The 22067-nt window shown below is 42.3% G+C and overlaps 1 protein-coding gene across 2 annotated transcripts in view; it reads right to left on the bottom strand.

Moving 5' to 3' along the window:
• Positions 1–22067, bottom strand: part of PLP1 (proteolipid protein 1) — a 187216-nt gene that overhangs the window by 70170 nt on the left and 94979 nt on the right. Inside the window, exon 7 of one of the 2 annotated variants that reach the window (XM_069613041.1) lies at positions 18071–19962. The exons of the other annotated variant lie outside the window; for it this stretch is intronic. Within the exon in view, the coding sequence (XP_069469142.1) occupies positions 19885–19962 (78 nt within the window). The 3' untranslated portion in view covers positions 18071–19884. Of the gene's footprint in view, positions 1–18070; positions 19963–22067 lie in introns of those variants that run through there. 2 annotated transcript variants of the gene reach the window in all.

The following is a 22067-nucleotide window of genomic DNA, read 5'->3' as shown; positions in this document are numbered from 1 at the left end:
AGGCGTACTTGCATCTCCCGCCATCATGGAGATGTACCTGTTCATTGGTGACATTGCATTCAGCTTTGTGGTCCCTGAGGCACACCTGACGATAGCACCACCTATTGTCACAACCCAGGCGAAACAACCCCCACCAAAGCCCCCACAAGGGAGAAGGAAGACACGCTTACTGCAGAGACAGAAGAGGCGACCAAACTACTTGTCTGAAGACTCCTCCAAGTTGCTGAAAGAAATCCCAGACAAGTACTAATTGTATACCAAAACAGAGCTCTTCTTTGCATCCATCATGCTACCAGTGGCCCAGGCCACAGCTAATGTGAAATGGCTCCAGATAATAAGGTAGGAGATGATCCAGTTAGCGAAAGACATCGAGCACGACAAAGATTGAACGTGATCAAGAGCGAAATGCGGGCCATCCGGTTGATGACTCTTCAAAACCAATATGTGTTAGACTTGTTGACAGCCATAGAAAAGGGCTAAAGCAAAACATGTGGAGAATCGGTGCCTATCACACATCATAGGACCTCTGAACATGGTAAAGACAGGCATGGAAACCGAAGCAGGAGATGAAGCTGTAGATGGTTTGATACAATGTCCTTGTGGGCACCATCATGACTTGGAGTATTCTTGAAGATATTGGTCCCCATAGTGCTACTTCTGTTGATGATGTTCTGTACATGGCAAATGATCCTTCGGTGCTGCGTAAAGACTCTCCCAAATAGTGTTTTGATGATGGTTTCCAGTGGGGAGTGGGGCAAATGGTGCACCTCATAGTACAAAAGATGGGCATGCTCAGAAAGATGACCCTAAATAAAACTTGTATGGGGAGAATTGAGAGAGCCATAGACCCCCGGGGGATGGTAACTACACCCCCACCAGACCCAGAGAATTGCACAGAACATTGGGTCGACCTGTCAGGTAATGGGGGTGTATTTACCTTACTTGTACCCCAGAACAATATGCCCAAGCAAGTGGAAGCTTGCGTGACATGTGCAAAGTATGGCTGCTTAGAGAAGACACCTGGAGAGTACGGGAAGTGGCAGTTAGTTAATTGGGTTTAACTAAAGTGGGGAATGTTGAGATGCATGTCCAACTGCCCTGCCCCCAAAATGGTTTAGGAAAATATACTAAGACCACAAAGAAACAAAGAGGCGCAGAGGCGCAGATGTACATGGTGTGAGCAATAAGCAACATAAGGGTAGTGTGTGGGGCAAGGGTGTAGGGGATTATGCGACTTGAGAAGGCTTCAGGGCTGGGTGTGCATCTGGGGTTATATAATATAGTTATAAGGTGATAAGAATGATCAAGGTAATAGCTAGCCGTGTCTCGTAGCAGGAAAGCTTTGAAGCATCATCGTATTAAGATGGAGGCCTAGGGCGGCACAAGCCACGATAAACAAAGTAGCACATCATGGCACCCAGGTCTAAAGCACTTTCCCAACCCCATTCCTAACCCAGGTGTTAAACGAACAAAGACTTGAGGCCAGAAAAATAAATCAGCAAATCTCATGTTGAAGGCCTGTGAAATTAAAAAGGAATGTGCCTAGCCACGCCTGGGTAGGGCTGCACCCCTTGCCTAAGGATGACCTCCTGGGAGCCAGGGTAGAGACATTGAGCTGCCAAAACAGTCTGACACAGATTTAAAGCATTAGGACCCCCAGGAGGGTAAGGATCCCATTGAACTGCCAAGTGCCCACATCCCCACACCCAGCACCTTTAAATCCCTCACAACTCAATTGATTAGTGTAACTCTGTAGAGGCCCAGGTGAAGACCCAGGGAGAGGTCGCTGCCAGTGTCTGGGGCGGTGGTGGCAGGCACAGAGCACATTATCCAGTGATTTGTACTACAGGGTGCACTGGGTGATTCTAACAAATGTGGTTCTCTGCCAGGGAGACATGGTGGGAGTGCCTGCGTGTCTGGGATCCGAGAAGGCGCCTCATATCTCAGAGGGCCAATTTGACCTTGAGAGTATCCACTGAGGTCATGTCCAATTACCAGGTGCACATCAAGTGAGTTTCCCATGGGGCGGCAAACATCCCTACAAGGCCCGCCAATCATCTTCATAGAACCTAAGGTGGCAAAACTGAAGACTACATGGAAGGGGACTGACCCTGGATAATGTTAGTCAATCAATCACAGTTATGTAGTGGACAGGTGGTATGTCTATAGTGGATAGCCAATGAGGGTGGGCAGTGGATACCATATACTGTTTGCATTATGAGAGACAACATCACCCTTTATAAAGTGCTGTTTGCTTTGAACTAACCAGTGCACGCCATGTCAGTCGATATCAAATGCCCCTACTGAAATGCTTTTTCTTTTCTGTATAACAGATACACATTTTGTTTGTACTGTCTGGTTGCTGGTGGTCTACCCTACAAAGGCCACTTCAGTGAAGTGAAATTTAGCTCCTCGTAGGTGCATAAATTAGTGGTTGTTACGGGTCTTAATGGCAGTGGTAGCGTGCCCATCAGAACAGAGCTGGCAGTGCCATACCTCCTTTCTGTTGTGACTGAATAATAATCTATTCTACATTCCCTTGTCCAGCCTTTGTTCTATTCATCATAAGTATATACACAATAGACAATAAAAATGTGTCAGTAGTAATAATGTGTCAGTAGGGGTACAAAGTGTGGTCCTGTTTTGATGCGGCAACTATGGATCTTCCATGTCCCACACAGAGGCATGCCCACTGGCGATAAGAGGCCTAATTGGGCCTTCCTAAATCCTGGGAATTGTCTCTCTGTTCTATGGGTGAGGACCAGAGATGGCTGGCTCTGTCATCCCTTTCGCACATGCACAATATATGTTTTTACCAGGTTTGTGAAACAATGCTCCCTAGGCTTGGGGCAAGCGCATGTTTGTGGGCTTTAAAACTGAAGACCCCACCCCTCATTGATAAATTAAGGTCTAGTTCCCTTTCCAACTCACATAGGGTCGCAGTGGGGTCAGAAAACTGCACAACAGTCTTTGCAGAAGCAGGGGTAGGGAGGATGAAGGGACACACCATGTGCTTGGCCACTCCCCTTTCCAGGCAAGGCCGGTATTCTAGCACTGTCTAGAATGGGATATGCCTAACGCAGCATGTCGCTCCCTTCTGGATAAGTGCTACCATGCACCCTGCAACGCAGAGGTGTCAAAGGGAGGCGCGCTGGGTGCGGGAGAAGTCCACCAGAGGGGCACACATTTATTAAAAATGATTTGAGAGTCTGTGCATGTATCTGAGACTGGGTGCTTGCCCGTGAGAGCAGGTGCGGATATGTTATGTGGGTTGTATGTGAGAACAGATACACGCATGCATATGAGTGCAGGTGTGCAAATGTGCGAGAGCATTTCTTTATGTTTGTATGCATGTATGCAAGATGGGGGAAATGGAGAGGGGGGCAGGCAAGGGTAGACATTTAGAAAGCAAACGCATTTTACAGGGCAATGCTATCTTTGTGGGCACATGAAGTGTGTTTTTCAGGAACAATTCTGTCCTATATTGTGGGCACAGGCATCAGAACAATGTGGTGGCAAATGTTCCTTTGCATCAGTGGGAACCTGGCATCTATTGGATGTTTCATGTGCTACTCTAGACTCAAATACACATTGTATGGTTTTTTACCCAATTTATCACAAAGAAATGTCCTGTAAAATGTACCATTCTACCCAATGATTTTTAATAATTATTCTTGGATAATTCCCAAGGATGACCATGCTTGGTAAGTTTGCCATTATCCAGAAAAGTCTGGCAGTTATTACTAAACTTTTGTAGTGATACTAAACATTTTGGTAATAATATGGACGATGTGTTTTGCACCAAACAGGTGCCGTTTCATGGTCGATATTTTATCTATGCTTCATTTGCTTGAAACACAGCTGCTCAATTTGCTGGGGACAAAGGAGAAAGAGACATGCACATCAAAGGAAATGGTAAAAACCTGATCATAATATCTTCCTGTACTCCAAGGTGCCAATGTTACAATGAAGGGGATACTAGCATAACATATTAAGAACGGATTGGTGAACAAGAAGCAGGGGATGCTGTGCCAAGAGAACACATATTTGTAAAATGAAGTGTCTTAGCCAAAGCTATTGTTAAATCTAAGTGCTCAAGATGTTAAAGCCTGATGGGTGTGATTCATTGTTGGTAATAATAATGTTTTTTGGGACACATTCTATTGTCTAGCTTTGTTGGTTTTGTTGCATTATATCAGTATTGGAATTATTTGGGCAATGCAGTGTTCCACTTATTCATCACAAACCACTGAAATTACTGCGAGGAACCTTCCAGACCACCGATTTGCAGCATGCAATGCTATTACAGAAAGACTATATTCAAACCAAACTTGGTCACACCTACAAAGGAGTAGTCTAACCCAAATTGCAAGGACATTCTTCTTCAGCATGTGACCACAAGCCACCCCAGACATATTTCAGCCTCTTTGGGCATCATAAGTGGTGTATAGCTTGGGCCTAAAGGCACATCTGGCCTGGGACCACTGTGTTGGCATACCCGTCTCAGGGTGGCTATTGAAAACCTGAAAGATAATATTTGGAAGGTTTTTAATGAATCCAAACACAATGGTATTGTCCTGGAATACATTCCAGACCACTGTTTTTTAGCCTGCCCTGACATTATAATTATTATAAGACCATAGGCAAATTGGGCTTGGTCCAGCCCAAACGGGATGCTGTCAGTGATGTGAAGATATGGACTATCAACACAGAAGGCTTGGTGAACACGTTTGGGCACACCTGTCCCACTTGGGATGACTATCGCAATTCTGAAGAGTGATGGCTGGCATTTTTCTGGGCAGTCTTACAGACCACCATTTTTTCAGCCTGCTATGCAATTACAGAACGGGGAAGACCACATGAAAACCAAGCTTTGTCCACCTTAAAAGCAGCAGTCCAGCCCAAACTGCTAAGTCACAAGACCCAAAGCAACCGCAGGCATTTTTCAACCTTATTGGAAGTCATCAATAAGGTGTTACTTGGGTCTCTTGGCACAGAGGCACAGAAATCTCGAGCAACATGTCTGGGAATGCCCATCTCAACTGGTGTGATTATTGTGGGACTTAAGATTGATGACTGCAATCAAAAAGCATTGGCAGTTATCTGGGCAAGCTTCCAGACCATTGTTTAAGCTGTCATGCCATTACAGGAAGGGGAAGATTGAATGTTAATCAGGGCTAGTCCTACATGTTTCTCCAGAGCAGGTCTGGCTGTGGTGTTGATGTTTCCTATTTGAATGAGGGAGATATTGATTTTTTCAGTTGGTGGAGTCATCTCACTCTGTTTATGTTTGTTTATTGTGTATTTGTATAGCGCCTATACACAAGTGAAGTGCTTCAAAGCGCTTCAAGGCGGGAAATGAGCAACAGAATACAGTAGTCATTCTTAGGCCTTGAGTTTCCGAATGATCTAACAAAAGGTAACTAGCGTACTAGGCCTGACGGCATTTCTTCTAGTGCAAGTGCATGAGTGTTTCAGGCAAACCAAACTGGGGAGGAAAGACACAGTGGGACAAGACAGAACTTACTAGTCCTAATAAATTCGTGTTATGCAAGTGTACAGACAGATGTGGGAGGGAGGCGGGGTAAGTGCACCCAGTCCGGCAGGGACCTGGGTTAAGTGCAGAGAGGTTACACCTCTCATGGTGCTTATGTTGCAAGTTCTCTAGTCTGTACATAGTGCAGAGGCCCAGTGGCAAGTGCAAAGACTAGTGTGGGAACCTGGGACCTGTGAGGCTCTGAAGGTGAACCAGGTGACCAGTCAGTAAACACTGAACAGAGTTAGGAAGGGAAGGAGGAGTGAGGCAGGAGAGAAAAAGAGAGGAGGTTAGCAGTGGAGAGGGAGAGAGAAGGAGGAAGCGAAGAGAAAGGTCTTGAGGAGTTTCCGGAACTTAAAGAGCTCTGGCTCAAGCTGGAGAGAGACAGGGAGGCTGTTCCAGAGGGAAGCACCTGCAGAGGATAAAGAACTACCCCCAAATCTCTGCTTAGAAAAACGGCTCACCCGCAAGGAGTTGGAGGAAGACAAGCAGAGGGCTCTAGTAGTAGAATATTTAGGAAAAGAACGTTGAAGATAGAGTGGGCCCTGGCCCCAGAATTCATTTTGGACTATGCAGAGGGTCTTGAACTTTATACTAGCAGCCATGGGGAGCCAGTGAAGAGATTCCAGTGCCGGAGAGATGTGGTCCCTGAGCTTGAGGCCAAGGATAAATCCTGTGGCTCTGTTCTGGATGAGTTGTAGCGGACAGAGAGTAGAAGTAGGAAGATTGAGGAAGAGGCTGTCGCAGTAGTCTAGCATAGAGAAAACCAGGGCTCTGGAGACAGTGAGCCTTTGAGGGAAAGTCAAAAAAGGTAGAAAACCTCTGAGGAGGTGAAGCTGGCAGTGGGACGTTTTGGAGATGCCTGAGATGTGGGAAGAGAAGGAGAGAGTGGAGTTGAAGATGACACCCAGATTTTTTGCCTTACTAGTAGGTGGAGAGGCAGGGCCAAGGGAGCCAAGTCAGTGAAAAATTGGAAAACAGGATCAAGGGTCCCAATGAGGATGATCTCTGTCTCACTAGCATTGAGGCAGAGATCATTAGCAGCACATCAAGTCTGAATTGCGGAAAGACAGTCAGGAACGAGAGAGGAGGAAGAAGAGACTGAGGGTAGTCTGAAAGAGAGCTGCATGTCATCTGCATAACACTTAAAGTTGGAGGTGAAGTTAGAGATTCTGTGGTCCAGGGGCGCCATGTAGACATTGAAGAATCATGGCGATAGGTTAGATCCATGGGGGACACCGCAAGTAGAGCGAGTGATAGAGGAGAGAAAAGGCCCAAATTTCACCTGGGAAGGATGGTCAGAGAGAAAGGAGGCAAGCCACACCAGGGCCTGATCTGTGATGCCCCGGTTATCACAGAGACAGATCAGGATGTTGTCATTTGCTGTGTCAAAGACAGAAGAGAGACAGGGAAGAATGAGAACAGAAGGAGAGTTAGAGTCAAGATTTGAGAGCAGGTCTTCACGGGGGTTCAGAAGAGCAGTTTCCATGCCTCTGGATGCTCTACAGCCTGACCGATGGTCATGGAGACAACCAATAGATTCAGTTTGGAGGGTGACCTTGAAGGCAGGAGGCAAGGAAGGGTGTGCCAGTGCTAGAGGAGAAGAGAGCTTCATGTGGGAAGAGAGAAGAGAATGGTCAATCCAGGAGTGTGAGGTAGTGGGAGGGGAAGAGAGATGGATATCTGTGGATATAAGATCATCTAAGGTGTGGCCAGCGATCTGGGTCGGCCTGAAGGAAGAATGGAGAGAGAAAGAGAGTCACAAAGGTTGTGGAAAGGACCTGAAGAGTCAGGCAAATCAAGGTGGATATTAAGATCCCCCAGTAGGAGGAGTTGGGAGAAGGAGGAAAGGAGAGGAGGCCATGTCAGCCCATTCAGAGAGGAAGAAGGTGGACTGGCCCGGCATTTGATAGAAGGTGGCCAGGAGACAGGAGATAGAGAGAGCTGCAGGCCAGATATTCAAAAAAAGAGTAGGCCTGAGTGGGAATGATGGCAGCATGGATCCAATCGGGAAAGATCAGGGCTACTCCTCCTCTAGGTCTGTTAGACCTGGATACAGAGAGGATCTTGTAGCCTGCAGGGAGAAGTGTGTCAAAACTCATGATAGAGCTGTCCTTGAACCATGTTTCAGTGAGGGCTAGGAAATCACGATGCAAGTGTTCAAGGAGGTGGCAGATATTAGAGGAGTGCTTGACAGCAGAGCAAGATATAAGCGTGGCATTGTGGAGCAGATTGCTGTTTCTGAAAGCCTAACGGGGGGTACAAGGGATAGTAGCCCTCCCAGTAGACGGTGAGAGTGCCAGAGGGATAGAGGTAGGAGGGGAAAGAGGAGCCAAGGCAGCCAAGGAAGTTGGTGAGGGGAGTGTAGGCAAGGGTGCTAGGACAGCGGTAGATGGCAAGGGAGCCCGGGTGGCTGTAGAAACAGGTGGCAAGGAAGCCTGCGAGGAGGAAAGTGGAAAGTTGATCTGGCAAGGAGGAAGCCCATCAAAAAGTAAGAGGTTGGGTTGAGGCCCTTGTACCAGGATGGTACCATTTTGATAGACATTTATGATGACCCTGGTTGAGGAGAAAAGGGCAAGAAGGACCTCCCAGCAGGTGCCACCATTAATGTGAGAGAAACAGTAAGGTGAGAGCAGAGTGACCACATGAAGAGTGCGTAGGTCGGGAGAAGAAACTACAAAGAGGATGTCTGTGAGAGTCTCTCTGGCGGTAGCACTAATGTAAGTGTCTGCAATTGGCAGGCCTGGGTTGGAGCCCAGTATGTCCTTTTAAATTTTCTTCCTGACAGATTTAGTGAGAGTAGAAGGATAGGAAATAGAGAAGCAGTTAGATAATATAGGAGGGATAGAAAGTGCCAGAGTGCTAGGCACAGAGTGTGATAACCTAAGCCCAAGCAGAGCAGGTGAGGTAGATGGGAGGAAGTAGGCAAGGAGGGAGCAGGAGCACAAGGAGACACAACAGGACTGGACAGAAACATTAGTTACTGAAGAGGGTGGGGGAACAGAAAAAAGACCAGAACAGGGAGCAATGGGTGTAACCAATCAGCGCAGTTCAAGAAAATTCTGGAAGAGTACACACCTAATTTGATTTTAGTTAGCAACAAAAGCAGTGCACACACCTAAATTCGGTTTTAGTTAGCAGCAAAAACAGTGCATGAACCTAAATTAGATAGCAGAAAAAATTGTAAGATGAGCATACATCCAAATTCGACTTTAGTTAGCAGCAAACACAGTGCACACACCTAAATTTGATTTTAGATAGCAGAAACAATGCAAAATGAGCATACACCTAAATTCGATTTTCTAGTAAGCAGCAAAAACAATGCACACACCTAAATTCGATTTTAGATAGCATAAAACAATGCAAGATGAGCATACACCTGAATTCGATTTTTTAGTAAACGCAAAAACAGTGCACACACCTAAATTCGATCTGCATCGGAAATGAGACCTCTGAGATTGGAAGCATTTCTTTGCTCACAAGGGTGTTATGCTCCAAAATAAGGGAGTCTAAGCTTCTTGCCATGCCCACATCTCCTTTTGAGTGTCGAAGCTCCTCTGCACAGGTATCACTGCCGGTGTCACGACAGGAGTCACCTGAACATGGAATTTTTTGATTATTTTGTGTCTCCTGGTTCTTCATGTATCACAGGTCAGATGAGCACCCAGATGCAAGTTGTCCAGGCAGCTCCTGAGATACCTGCTCAGACCTTCTAAAAAGCAAGTCAGATACAGTGGCAAGAGTGAATATGACTCATTCCTGATTACTTCTCAGATTATGGCTGACTCCCTCTGTTCCCTTTTCACAAACAATTGTGTCATAAACCAGTACACCTCATGCCTGGTAGATTGTTTGCCCCTCATACTACTGATGCCAGCACATCCACTTTCTTACCTGCCTACTTACCCATCTCTCATACTGACCTAATTGCTATGGTAAAGTCAGTGAGAGCCTCTTCCAAATAGGTTCACCCATGACTGCCAATCTACATCAATGATGGCATCCTCTCACTTGCACCTGGACCTACCACCCTGCTGAACACAAACTTGGATACAGGCACCTTCCAACATCTTTTTAAAGAAGCCCAGCCATCAACACAATCTAAGGATGACCAAACATTATGGCCTTCCTCCCACACAGTTGCCAACACTTATTCCATTGGAACAATCATGGACAAAAGTATGTCTCATCAGTTGCACAAATTGAAGAACCTCCTACATAACTATAAATCTGCAGTGTGGCCACCCAAAGAAACTGAATCGGCTCTACCTTTCATCTGAGATGACATTCTGAAGTTTGGTCAAGCCAACAAACCCTCCATTCTCATTCTTCCAGATCTTTTGACAGCCTTTAATTCAATATTGTCAGCTTCTCGAAGTCACACATTGATGATAAAAGGCTTGTATCCCTGAAGTACATAATGCACATTGGCTTGGTGCTCATTTAATTTTTTATAGCACTTGTGCACAGTAGCACCTTCGGGCGTTCTTAAGCGCAGAATGGGATTGCAATAATAAATGATCACTGGACCGAAATAACCAGACAGACAGACTCAAAGAATATGGCAAAAAACTACACTATTATCAGTACAATAAAGTAGGGAAACCTGGCGAACAGCAACTCGTAGTCCACACACTCTCAGTTAAATGTTAGTTACACAAAAGGCTATATACTTCAATGTGTGTCAAATATGATGTCATCATATGTGGAAAATTATGAAACCTATCGGATGGAGGGTTTGGTTAGGGGAATAGATCTACTTATAGTTTGTATAAGTGTTAGTATCACATTGGATGCCTCTTATCTAATAGGCACGTCTTGAACAACCTCTGACTACATAAAGTGCAGTTAATAACGTAAAATAGGCCTGTGCAACAAGGCATTGTCCACCATTGCATACACCCTCTAATTGGTTGGTATTCTCTCGCAACCTGTACATTCCCCTTGTTAGCAGCAGGTAATCAAAACAAAACACAGGTGCAGAGAACAGCGTCAGACTACTGCTGTCTTGCCCAAATAGTCTACCATCTCTCATCAGCCAAGCCTTCAGCCAAGGCTTCTTCTTTGTACTTGACCTTGCCGAATGTTCTCTTCCCTGGAACTTTAAGGGGAGTTAAGGTATATAGTAATCTTCGTCTGAGGCCGTGTTTTCTGGTCTCGCACCACGTGTGAAGAGACCATGATTTTGTCAATCCTGCCTTTCTATATTAAGTGCTATTTAATTCAATTATATCAGGTGTCATAGCCTTCTTTGGCCTCTGCAGACTTGGTTGCTCCATTTCACATATGTTTTCTCCATCTTTAATTGTCAAATACTTGGCACTTGCAAATGTTTTTGCTTCTGCTTAACCTAAGAGAAATGTATCCTTTGTTCATAGCTTATCTTCATTGACTCCCTTTGTACCTTCTTTCTTGATGTGTTATCCTTTATCTCAGCCAAACAGATATTATTTGTTCTTTGCACAAAGCTGTTTCCCAGTACCTTTTAGCTCTGCACCTCTGGTCTGTTTCTGAGGCAGACTGAACATGAGACCGAAGTCCATCTTTTCAGCATGGCTGATTTACCCATGTCAAATTTTCTACTGCAACAAGCTTTTATGTGACTCATCTACCTTGTGTTTCTGTGCGTTTCTGTGCATTTCTGTGTATATATATGTACTCCACATCTGGTTACTTATCTTCTGAATGTATGTTTTTGTTTTACTCATATATATGTTTACTTTGCTTCTTCAGTTACATCTTCATTCTTTAATTATCCTCATATCATTTCAGTGCATCATTGTGTCTTCTTCTTATGACATCACTTTTCACCTGTCAGATTTTATTTACAGCTCTTAGATATTCAGTGGTGTCTGCAAATCTCATGCTACCACTTCAGTTCGAGAGTACATTCGATACGATTGTCTGAGTGCATATCGTCTCTCATTCACCCTGTGCGTAATTTGAATGATACCTAGTGTCATGCACAGTGTCTTCTTGTCCTTTATCCTGTATGTTGGAGGTGAGGGGGTGGGTTCTGTCAATGACGTACTCGTCTGATTCTCTACATGTGTCCTTACATTGAAATGTTTGTAACATTGAACCATATATACCAATTTGAATAGTCTTGCGAATTGGATACGAGGATAAAATGTTTTTGTATTTCATTTTCATTTCGAAAGCGTTTATGCCTAGCTGTAAAATAAGATAAGCAGTAAGATAACCAGTGAAAATGGTTACCAAATTGCATTAGGCCAGACTCGCAATAAGATGAGTTTTTAAGCAAGAGCGGAACAGAAGTAGGGAGGGTAAAGAACAAATAGAAAAGGGAAGAGAGTTCCAATATACGTAGGGTAAGAAGGGAGAAAGAACAGAAACAGGACTGCGCAGATGGTGTTCTGGACATGAAGAAGAGATAGAGAGAGTGAAAAAGAAGGGACAGAAGGGGGTTAGACGGAAATATGTGAAGACAGATGGATGGAGCAAGATTGTGTAGACATTTCAATATACAACAAAGAAAGCTGGATTCAAAGGAGAGCCAGAACAATGAGTTGCGAGCAACAGACATAGAGGACCGGGAGGGAAGGATATGACAAGTCTTAGTAGTTGTAAATAGGATGAAATGGAGCTAATGGGAAAGCAGGGCAACCCATACGAAGGGAGGAACAGTAAAACAGGCAAGAGAATGCAAGCTCAGACACAAGGATTTTAGCAGCAGAAATAAAAAGAACAAGTCTGATTTTGGAGATATTAAGGGGTTGGTAGCAACAGCTTGGAGAGTTATTATAAATATGAGAAGAAAAGGTGAGAGAGGAATCAAAGGTAACACCAAAATTGCATGCAGTGTCAGAAAAAGGTAGATGGATGGAAGGGAAAGACATAGAGGAAATAGGAGAGGAAGATAATGTACAAGACGAAGGAAAGAAGAGGACTTCAGTTTTAGCAGGATTTAAGTGTAGGTGCTGGAAATACATCCAGTTTTGGATGTTAAGTAAGCAAGTAGAAAAGGAAAAAAATAAGATTATCAAAAAAGTCAGAAAAGGATAAGAAAATCAGAGTCATCTGCATAAAAGTGGTATGAGAAACAGATTTAACGATGAGAGCAGAAAGAGGGGAAGTGTAAAGGGAAAAAAGAGAAGGTCCAAGGACTGACCCCTGAGTAACACCAAAATGTGGAGGAAGGGGAGATGACGAAGTACCAGCCAAGGATACTAAAAAAGAGCGATCAGAGAGATGAGAGAGAAACCAATATAGGACCATGCCCGAGGAACCTATGGAAGAGTTTAAATAATAGGTTAGGGGGATCTACGGTATCGAAAGATGCACAGAGATTGAGGAGACCAAGAATAGAGAATTGTTCGATATGACATGCAGAAAGTAAAGAGTTAGTGATGTAAAGCAAAGCAGAATGCATGGTGCAAAACATGATTGGTAGAGAGGAAGCAGAGAGTATGAAGAAAACCAGAAACAAGGGAATAAACAACACACTCTAACAGTTTTGAGAGGAAAGGGAGAAGAGAGATAGGGATATAGCTACAGGAAAGGGATGGGTCAGAGGAAGGTTTTTTCAGGATAGTAACAATGGTAACATGTTTAAAGGTGGGGAAGTAGCAGAGGAGAGAGAGGAGTTAAGAAGTGCTGTAAGATATAGAATGAGGGAGGGAAAGAATTTAGGAAAAAGAACATTCCAAGCACATCAGATATTCGATTTGGTCTCATTGAGTAATGCTAATGTTTCCTTTATCTTGGCCTTGGGATAAAATAAAGCTCTTTTTTAAATTTGTTTGCTCTCGAACATAGAAAGAAATATAGTAAACCCATTTAATTTTACATTATGCAGCAATCATAGTACAACAAACAGTCTTATCCGACTTTGGCCTAGTACAAATGTTTTCAGATAATGAAGATTGGGACAAAACCTGTTTGCTCCATTCCCTACTATAAGGGAGCAAACGTGGTACAAAAGTGTTGATAATCTTTCCCCTGGTGTCTTTGCTAGATGCCATGGATGGCAGTGGACTCAGTGAGCCTTTACACAAACACTCCAGTCCTGCTGCATATGCGTAATGCTGCATCTTCAGACACTTAACGTATACACTAGGGATCTTCATCTGCAGCGTTAAAGCTCTGTCTTGGTGGGGGCAGGTAACGACATATATCTCCTGTGTCCCTAGGCTTTACAATGTGGATACTTCATTTTATCACTGAAGAGGGCTGGACAAAGAACAACAACTGTCCACTAGGCATGTGTTCACTAGTGTGAATGAGGGATCCGGCTGCTAGTCTGGGGGGAAAAGGGTGAACGTTTGTTCTAATCCACCAAAGTTCAACTTCAACCAAGGTCCCCATACACCAATGCACCAGGGTCACAGTATATGTAAACAATATAAATTATCGAACACATAACTAATGTAGTTAGTTACTGTGTGAGATTTTAAATAATCTAATAATTCTTGAGTCGTAGGTAGTAGTAGCTAAATTGTATAGACAACTGAATTGTAATTTAGGGAGAATACAAACAACACGTGTTTCAACCAAACCAGGTCTTTCTCAAGGATGCTGACAATCCATTTAGACAATTTGGATCACAACAATCATAACCAAAAAACATGAAGAATTAAATCCATGCATGCCACAGACAATAGAGGAGGACATGGGAAGGAAGGGCCAAGAAGTAAAAGAAGAACAATCTTGGTTGGAATTATTGGAAAACAGATTAAATTACATCTTTGTTAAATTACATCTTTGTCAATTGCAAGTATTTTACTTAAACCTAACATAATTGATTAATGGGAGAAATTCCTCAGCAACTAAGTTATAATTTAATGTGGTTTCTAAGGATCTCTTAGAACTTGACGAAGAGCATAGGCTTTCCAATTGACGAAGATTTAATTGAATCTGTTTACCAATTATTCTTACCAAGAATGTTCTTCTTTTACTTATTGTCCCTTCCTTCCCTTGGCCTCTTCTGTTGTCTATTTCATGCATTTATTTAATTCTTCAGGTTTTTTGGGTATGTTTTTTGTGATGCAATTTGTTTAAATGGATTGTCAACAGCCTTGAAAAAGACCCGGTTGGGTTAAAACACGTGTTAGCTGTATTCACCCTAACATGTTTGTCTATACACTTTAGCTACTGCTACTTATGTCTCAAGAATTAACTGATTATTTAAAATCCCGTACAGTAATTAAGTACATCAGTATATGGGTTGGATCATATATATTATTTACATAAACTAACCCTGGTGCATTGGTGTATGGGATACCTAGGTCAACTTCATTTTATCAGTCCGCATTCATTTGGTTAAGTTTCACAAGGCATCGAGTGCAGAGGTTCATTTTTAATGTGCAGATACTTTGTTCTGTGTGAGAGAGGGGACAATTATGTAGTGCCTTGATTCTAAACTCCGAAGGCATGGATATTCAACCTGGCTGTGCAGGGCTGGACTAGGGAATAGAATCTTGCACCAGTGAAAGAGTGGCTCACCATCGCAAATGGCAATGCATTCTGTTAGTGACAGAATGTTTAAGAAGTAGCCAAAGGGAAGTTTCTTTTTTAAAATGTGTCACAGATTGTGCATTTTAAAGCATACATCATCAGCAACACTGGTCACAACTACCAGCTGCACAGTCAAGAAAGTCATCAAAATTGTACAATTTGGCCCCAAAAACGTACCCTCTTTGACCCAAAAAAATGCCCTTTTAACTGGTTCCAAGGATCGGTACTTGACAAAATATACATCCGGTTTTCACAATACCTGCTTCAGTTTTCTATTCTCTCGAAGCTGGGCCGCAGGTGCCCAAGAGGACAATAGGGCAGAGGCATGAAGTGTAATGCTGAAACGACCTGTTTATAAAATAAGCTTGTGAAATCTTTTTCCGGCGTGTTTGGCTCTTGATCTTGCTAAGCAGGTCTTCATTTGTCTTCTAAACTGTTCAACCCACATCAAATTGGCTTCTAACTTTGAATGGTGTGATTCCTACAGGGAGCGCAGTTTCCATCTCTCCATAGTTTCACACTGGACCTGCAAGACTCCAATTAAACCCAATGTACAGGCAATGCCCAACAGTGAACCCTTAATCTGGGGCATCAATTAGGGGTAGCAATGTTTAGCTATCGTTACCCTGATGCTGGCCCATGTTCGCTCCCTGGATTGCTTTGCAAGTCTTGTGCTTTAAACATAAGTGCAGGAATTGGTGGGCTAACAATGATTTCCTATGTAATTTGGACGAACATATACAACCTTGGTTTTTACGCGGCCTTGACAATCAAAGTAGTAGGGGTCAACAGAATGACGTAAGTGAGGTACTGAGTGCAGGAGCTCCAGGCTTTTTGATAAACCTCCTAGAGATCCTCCAAAATAAGACATTGAGATACCATAATTGAAACTGTCCTATTTCTATACCTGATGCATGTAAACCTTCGAAGCTCACTAAGAGGAATAACTATACATTTATAATGAAATAATAACGGTTGGGCCCCTGTTTCCTGTCAGCTGGGAGTTTTTGTTTTAGCCTTCAAACCTAATTGGACAGAAATGGACAGCATAATTGGTAGAATGATATCCATCTCTCTCTTGTTCTCTTTGATATAATAGATTTTTTTGCAAAACATACAACAACGAAAAACTGAGTTTGATCCATCATTTTCAGACTATAATTGTGTTTATTTTCTTTAATTTCCTAAGGTACATTTTACAGAGACAATTAAGCTTAGAATCCCATGCTCATGTTAAAAGTTGAACAGCTTGATGTTTTCAATAATCTTTGTGTGTTTGATTTTGTTTTATGATAAGTTAACACAAGAATTAAAAGAATCTAACATAAACAAAACCCCTTCTTTGAACTAGAGTAGTTTCCAACCCCCGCACCACCGCGCTCCCACCACTACCCAAGATAAACATGCAGCAATGAGATCCATTTCGGCATGCATGGCTGCACAGATTTTCCTTATTGGTAGTAATGCACCATAAAAGTAGTGGAACTGTACGGCTCTAGCACGGCATGGGGGATGAAGGAGGGAGCAAGTTGCAACACATGTTTCATGGTGTTATGGATGGGTCATGTTGACACCCAAGTGTGTGGAACAGATAAAATGTCCTCTAGTATTGCTATTCATTCATTTCTCCCTGTTGGTCAGTAGGTTGAAGCATTTATATATGACCTTTGTGAAATCAATCACCTCAACTCACTGATTTTAACTCTGCATATAGCCCTACTTAACTCCTACCTAAACAGCAGCTGCTTCAACTGGTGCCTGCCAATAGAAAAATGTGGGCTGCCATGAATAGAATTTGGCAATTTCTTACAAAGCCTGGATCCCAAGACTGAAAGGGCCTAATTCTCAGAAGTGTTTTATAATGCCGTAAAGCCACAGGAAAACACTCTGTGAACCAGGCTTAAAGTCTTTTATCTTCTCTCATCTGACAGAGTCTTAGGGATGAATAGTCTGTGGTCCTGTCGTCCCCCACATGAGTGCATTTTAGTGCAAGTGACTAATCACTAAGATTCCTACTACAACTGCACACTTGCCCAGTGGCATGAAGGAGAAACTCCCATGTAGCCATCTGATTTTAAAATGAAATCCCTTGGAAAAGACCAGATGACAACTTAACACGTTTTCTAAAAATCAAGGGCAGGTGGGATGTCGTGAGGGACATTTCTTATTGTTAGCAGGCCCTCCTCAATCTTGTGATGGTTAAGCTGAAGTTAGAGAGAGTCCATCCAGGCTGAGATGTCACCCAGGCTTGGGAAATGTATGGTAAAGCAGATTTCAGTTTGACTGTAGCTGCCATAGTGTGGTAAAATAAAGAGGTGTGATTTAACTTAAAAAACAGTTTAGGAATCGTGAACGTTTTTATAAAAAGTAGTGGTACTGTAAAAAATATTGGTAGTCCGCTCCGGATATCTCACACTCACTTGGACTTTTGGCTTTCCAGCTGTTATGTAGTCAATAATGTGCCAAATGTCATTCTAGATTACCTGCACTCAATGAGTCTTCACTACTCACAAAGGGTTAAAAAAAACAACGCAGCACCCTTTTGCGGCCAGCACTCCCATCATCCCACAGAATTCTATTTTATGAGGCTCAGGATGTTCAATATATAGCAAAGGCAGCATCCATGTGCTATACTGCACTGGGGGATGGGGACGAGATCTAAAATTTCAATACACTCTGCCGCCCAATCATTGCCGGGGAGTTGGAAGTGGGAGGGAGAACCTATCCGATTCAAGTCTAACTTAAAGAGCCCAATACTTTTGTTTAGAAGAAAAACAATTCAGTAAACAATGTTTCCCTATACATTTCCTGTGGGCGAAAGACTTAACCACTTAATCAGTGTTACCAGTGCAGTGTGCCTGTTCTAGGGACATTACTATTATTTCCATTACTAATGATGTAGACATTAAAAGTATGTCATTTCATTACTAAAATATAAGTACAGCATAAGAAATTGGTCGATATGGTGAGAAAAACAGATGCCTGGTAAATAACAAATCGATGGACACCAAACCAAATTAAGCACTTTTGATCAAAACAAGTCTCGGGAGACCCATACCCCATAGTTTGGTTCATGTTTATTGTTTTTTATTCTTACAAACAGTCTACATGTCTGTGGAGACTTAGTGACATTACAGGGGATTGTTATATGTACAGCCTGCTTAATCCCGCACAACATTTAAAAAATGACATTCCCTTTCACTTATGCAACTGCATTGAACTAAACCACTACTTAGTCACTGTTACAAGCAAGAGTCACACAGTTATGTTTTTTTCTCACACATTTCAAAAGCCATCATGTATTTCTGCACCGATGCAGTGTAGTACACTACTTCTCATCTGTTTCTAGGCTCTTCTTAATAGACAACACGTCTACCTTTTTGAACTTCACACTTAGTTTGAACTTGAGCCAAGGGGTACGTTATTCAGTGTATACTGAATGCATGGGGAGGGAACTGTTTTACACAGTTCCTACTTTCACAATGACATCAAGGAGACACCTGATTTCCAAATGTGCACAAATAAAAGATGTCACACTTTGGGAAAGGCATTTTTTCTTCAATTCTTAACAGAATGTGTCACATAAAGTGCACAGCGGCTTGTCAAAATTGCTGCCAAGCACACATGCTTATAGCTTCATCCCCAATGACTAGAAAAGGGGATTTAAAGAAAACTCTGGGCATGACTTACAAAGCGATTTCAATGGGATTTTCCAATTGAAAAGGCGTTTGCAAATTAAGCACATTTTATCTTTGTAAGAGTGGTCTTCAATGGGAAGATACTTTCTAATGAACCTTCACGACTATGCAGGAGATATATTAAGATGCACGGTCTATAGAATGACATGAAAGCAGATATTACTGTAAAATAGAGCACCATTGCGAATATAACCAGTGTGCAGTGCACATAGGTGGTAAGGAAAAAAATATGCCAACACATAAACTGACAAAAAGCTTATGTTCTAACTAAGAGAGAGGTCATTGAGTTACACCCTCATGCAGTCAGTGACAGCTCAGTCATTCATGTTGGTGTCCATATTCCTCATAATCAGAGAGCAGAGATGCCCAATGAAGCTGTACGGTAGGAGTATCAAGTGAACAAAATGGAGACAATGTTTGTTTACGTTGTATATTTAGACCAAAATGTCCTTTCTTCTAGATGTTCACCAGGCTTCCTTTAGGCATAAGCAGGATCAAGCGGGTTCAGCATAGGGGCTCACTCACTGTTTGGTGGACGATAAGTGTCAGTGCTCTCTTCCTTCATTAGGAAGGTCCTTGCTCTAACTCCTTTCACACATGCTGTCATCCACAGATTAGGATAAACAAGGCTTCTTTGTCATAGTGTCTGCTTCCTCCCTGGTATTCAGACTTAGGAAGGTGCAAATTAATCTTCTAATAACCAACATCTCCCTCGTCATTGTTGATTACATGGAAAAAGATTTTTGTATTCAATTTATTGTGCTTGATAGGACAACGGGAACACAAATATTTGCCTGCCAGATGCATAGAACATAGCAGTCTCTAAGAGCTAAAGTTGAGAGATTTAAGATTTTCCTTAATTTTCTTTTGTCTTGAAGTACTCAGAACATTTTGTCCCCACTGAGGTTTTCTTGTGATGCAGGACTTGCCTTGAACAGAAATAATGATGCTCAGAGGAATATACCCTACTGTACACCTGCTTAAGGAGATATCCATTGTTGCTGCTTATTATATCATTACACTTCTTGCATTGGGCACAGTACCAAGAGGAAGTAGGGGGAGACTTGGTAATGCGTGCGTAGAGTTATGTAGGAGGCCTGGTCTCATGGCTGAAATATTAAAGCTCCATTGTTAGAGAAGGAAGATGGTGTGTATCTCAGCTCCCCTTGGAGATTAGAACTTTGTGCAGGTGCTTCGGCCCATGACTTTGAGCACAGCATAGTTGTATGTTGCGGCTATCATGTAAGTGAGCTGTGAAAAAATGAGCAAGAGAGAAAGGGAAGGGAAGAAAGAAAGAAAACGGTGAATATAAAATTGTACTTGAGATGGTTTGGCCAAAAACACTACTAACAACAATTCATATAAGAAATTGTTTTGTGCCGATGCTACTATGGAACTATATACTATAGTATTTACATAATAAAGACTAATGCTTTTGCTATAGGAAGCTGATTTTTCAAATAATACCATCCATCAAATGTACAATGACACTCGCATTCTTTCCAAAGTCTCTTCCCAATTCTCTTCTACCTTAAAACTCAATTTTTATGGCTCAAAATACTTGCAGTATTTAGGATTCTCACACAATAGTTTGTCAACGGGAACAGACACCTTAATTGCGTGAAAATACATATCATTTTAAAATCCTATTAGAACAGGAAGAAAACTGATGATTTGTTTCTATGTGTAAACATTGATGTGCAAAACTGAGGGCTGTAGCATGATATTTAGTCATATAGTTAAATATGTCGGAGGCGATAGCTCGGAAGGCGGGGTATGCAGTAAGCTGTCTAATTATTTTTCTATAAAACTTGTCATTTAGAAAATGTGTTCATGTTATTAAAGTAAGGAGAATTGTACATTTAAATGTGTACATTTACTATTGTCATAACACATACTAATAAACATGCTTGTACTTAGATCTATTCTTATTTTTTTAACTACTATATATGCTTAACATATGATGTTTGAAATACCTGAAATAGATGTACATAAATCAGGTACTTTCCTTGCAATGAAGTATTGCAATTGCTTACACATACATGAAATTCAAACCATTTGTATAACGTTACATATTATTTTAAATGTTATACATTGATAGGTACTACACATGAATGCTCAAGACATAATCATATGGTACTTCGGTACCAGTGAATTCTTCCATGTCATGTTGTTATTATTGTTAACTGTAAAAAAAATACATATCAAAAGAGGTGAACAGAGATAGTTTCATTTATATAATAATCTAATATGTGATATAATTATTGATGTCATCAGTGATGTCATGCATGATGTAAATAGTGGCACATTCAGTGATGTCATGTGTGATGTAATTGGTGATGTCACCAGTGATGTCATCAATGATTTTATCTGTGATGTCATCTGTGATGTCGTCATGTGGGCATAGGCTGTGCAACAGGGACTTTCTTGAAATGCGTGTGCTGAATTTCAGGGAATTTTGTTGCATTAAATTTGATCACTTTAACTCTCTCTTAACTCCTATTTTTTCACTGAATTTCAAGGGTTTTGTTATACTATAATTTCCTCTCGACCCACTAGCCATGGCCTTTCGGCAATGGCCAACGTGCATGTTGCACCAATAGTTTTCTTTTGGGCCCACTAGCCATGGCCTTGGGCAATGTCTAGTGACCATGTGGTCTTTTACATGTTGTAGTGTCTTGAGGTCTCACTAGCCATGGCCTTTGACCGTGGCCTCTGACATTGTTTGCTTTCTTTTGGGCTCACTATTCAAACCATGAATGTGTTACCAAACATCCAGTGGTCCCTGCCCAGTAGATGTAGGCGCTGCAGATGGTTAACCTTTTATTTTCTAACTCCTAATTCCCACGATAATTTCACAGTGATCATTTCCAATAACAGAAAGTCCTGCGGTAGCGTGACGGTTTGCAGTTTCCTTCGATATTGGGAAAAAAATGCTTGGAATTAAAAAAGTCTTCCCCATCCTCACAGGCACTCAACATGTGTCCCCCCTTCTCTTTCTCCTGGTCCCCTCTCTCCACTCCCTAACTCTCTCCCACTACCCCTTCACTCATCACTTCATGTGATGCACATTTGCTTTGCAGCACGTCTTGCGGCATGACCACAGTAATCTCCTGAGATTCAGGCAGTCTTCCCCAGATAAACCGAACATTTTCTAACCGTAGCTGGCTTCCAAATCCACCCCAAATCCCTAACTTCACATGGTGTCTTCTTTCCCTCTCCCGACCCCTAGCCTCAAGTTATTGCTATTCCTATTGCTATTGGTATTTATATAGCGCCTACAGCCCGGCCACCTAACTGCTGTCGTTCAAAACAATCAGTGGTCCCCTAGGAGTGACTACATAAACAGAAGAGTT

Source organism: Ambystoma mexicanum, chromosome 5p (assembly GCF_040938575.1).
Source record: "Ambystoma mexicanum isolate Mex_15411 chromosome 5p, UKY_AmexF1_1, whole genome shotgun sequence".
Taxonomy (NCBI): domain Eukaryota; kingdom Metazoa; phylum Chordata; class Amphibia; order Caudata; family Ambystomatidae; genus Ambystoma; species Ambystoma mexicanum.
This window is presented reverse-complemented; position numbering and strand designations above follow the sequence as displayed.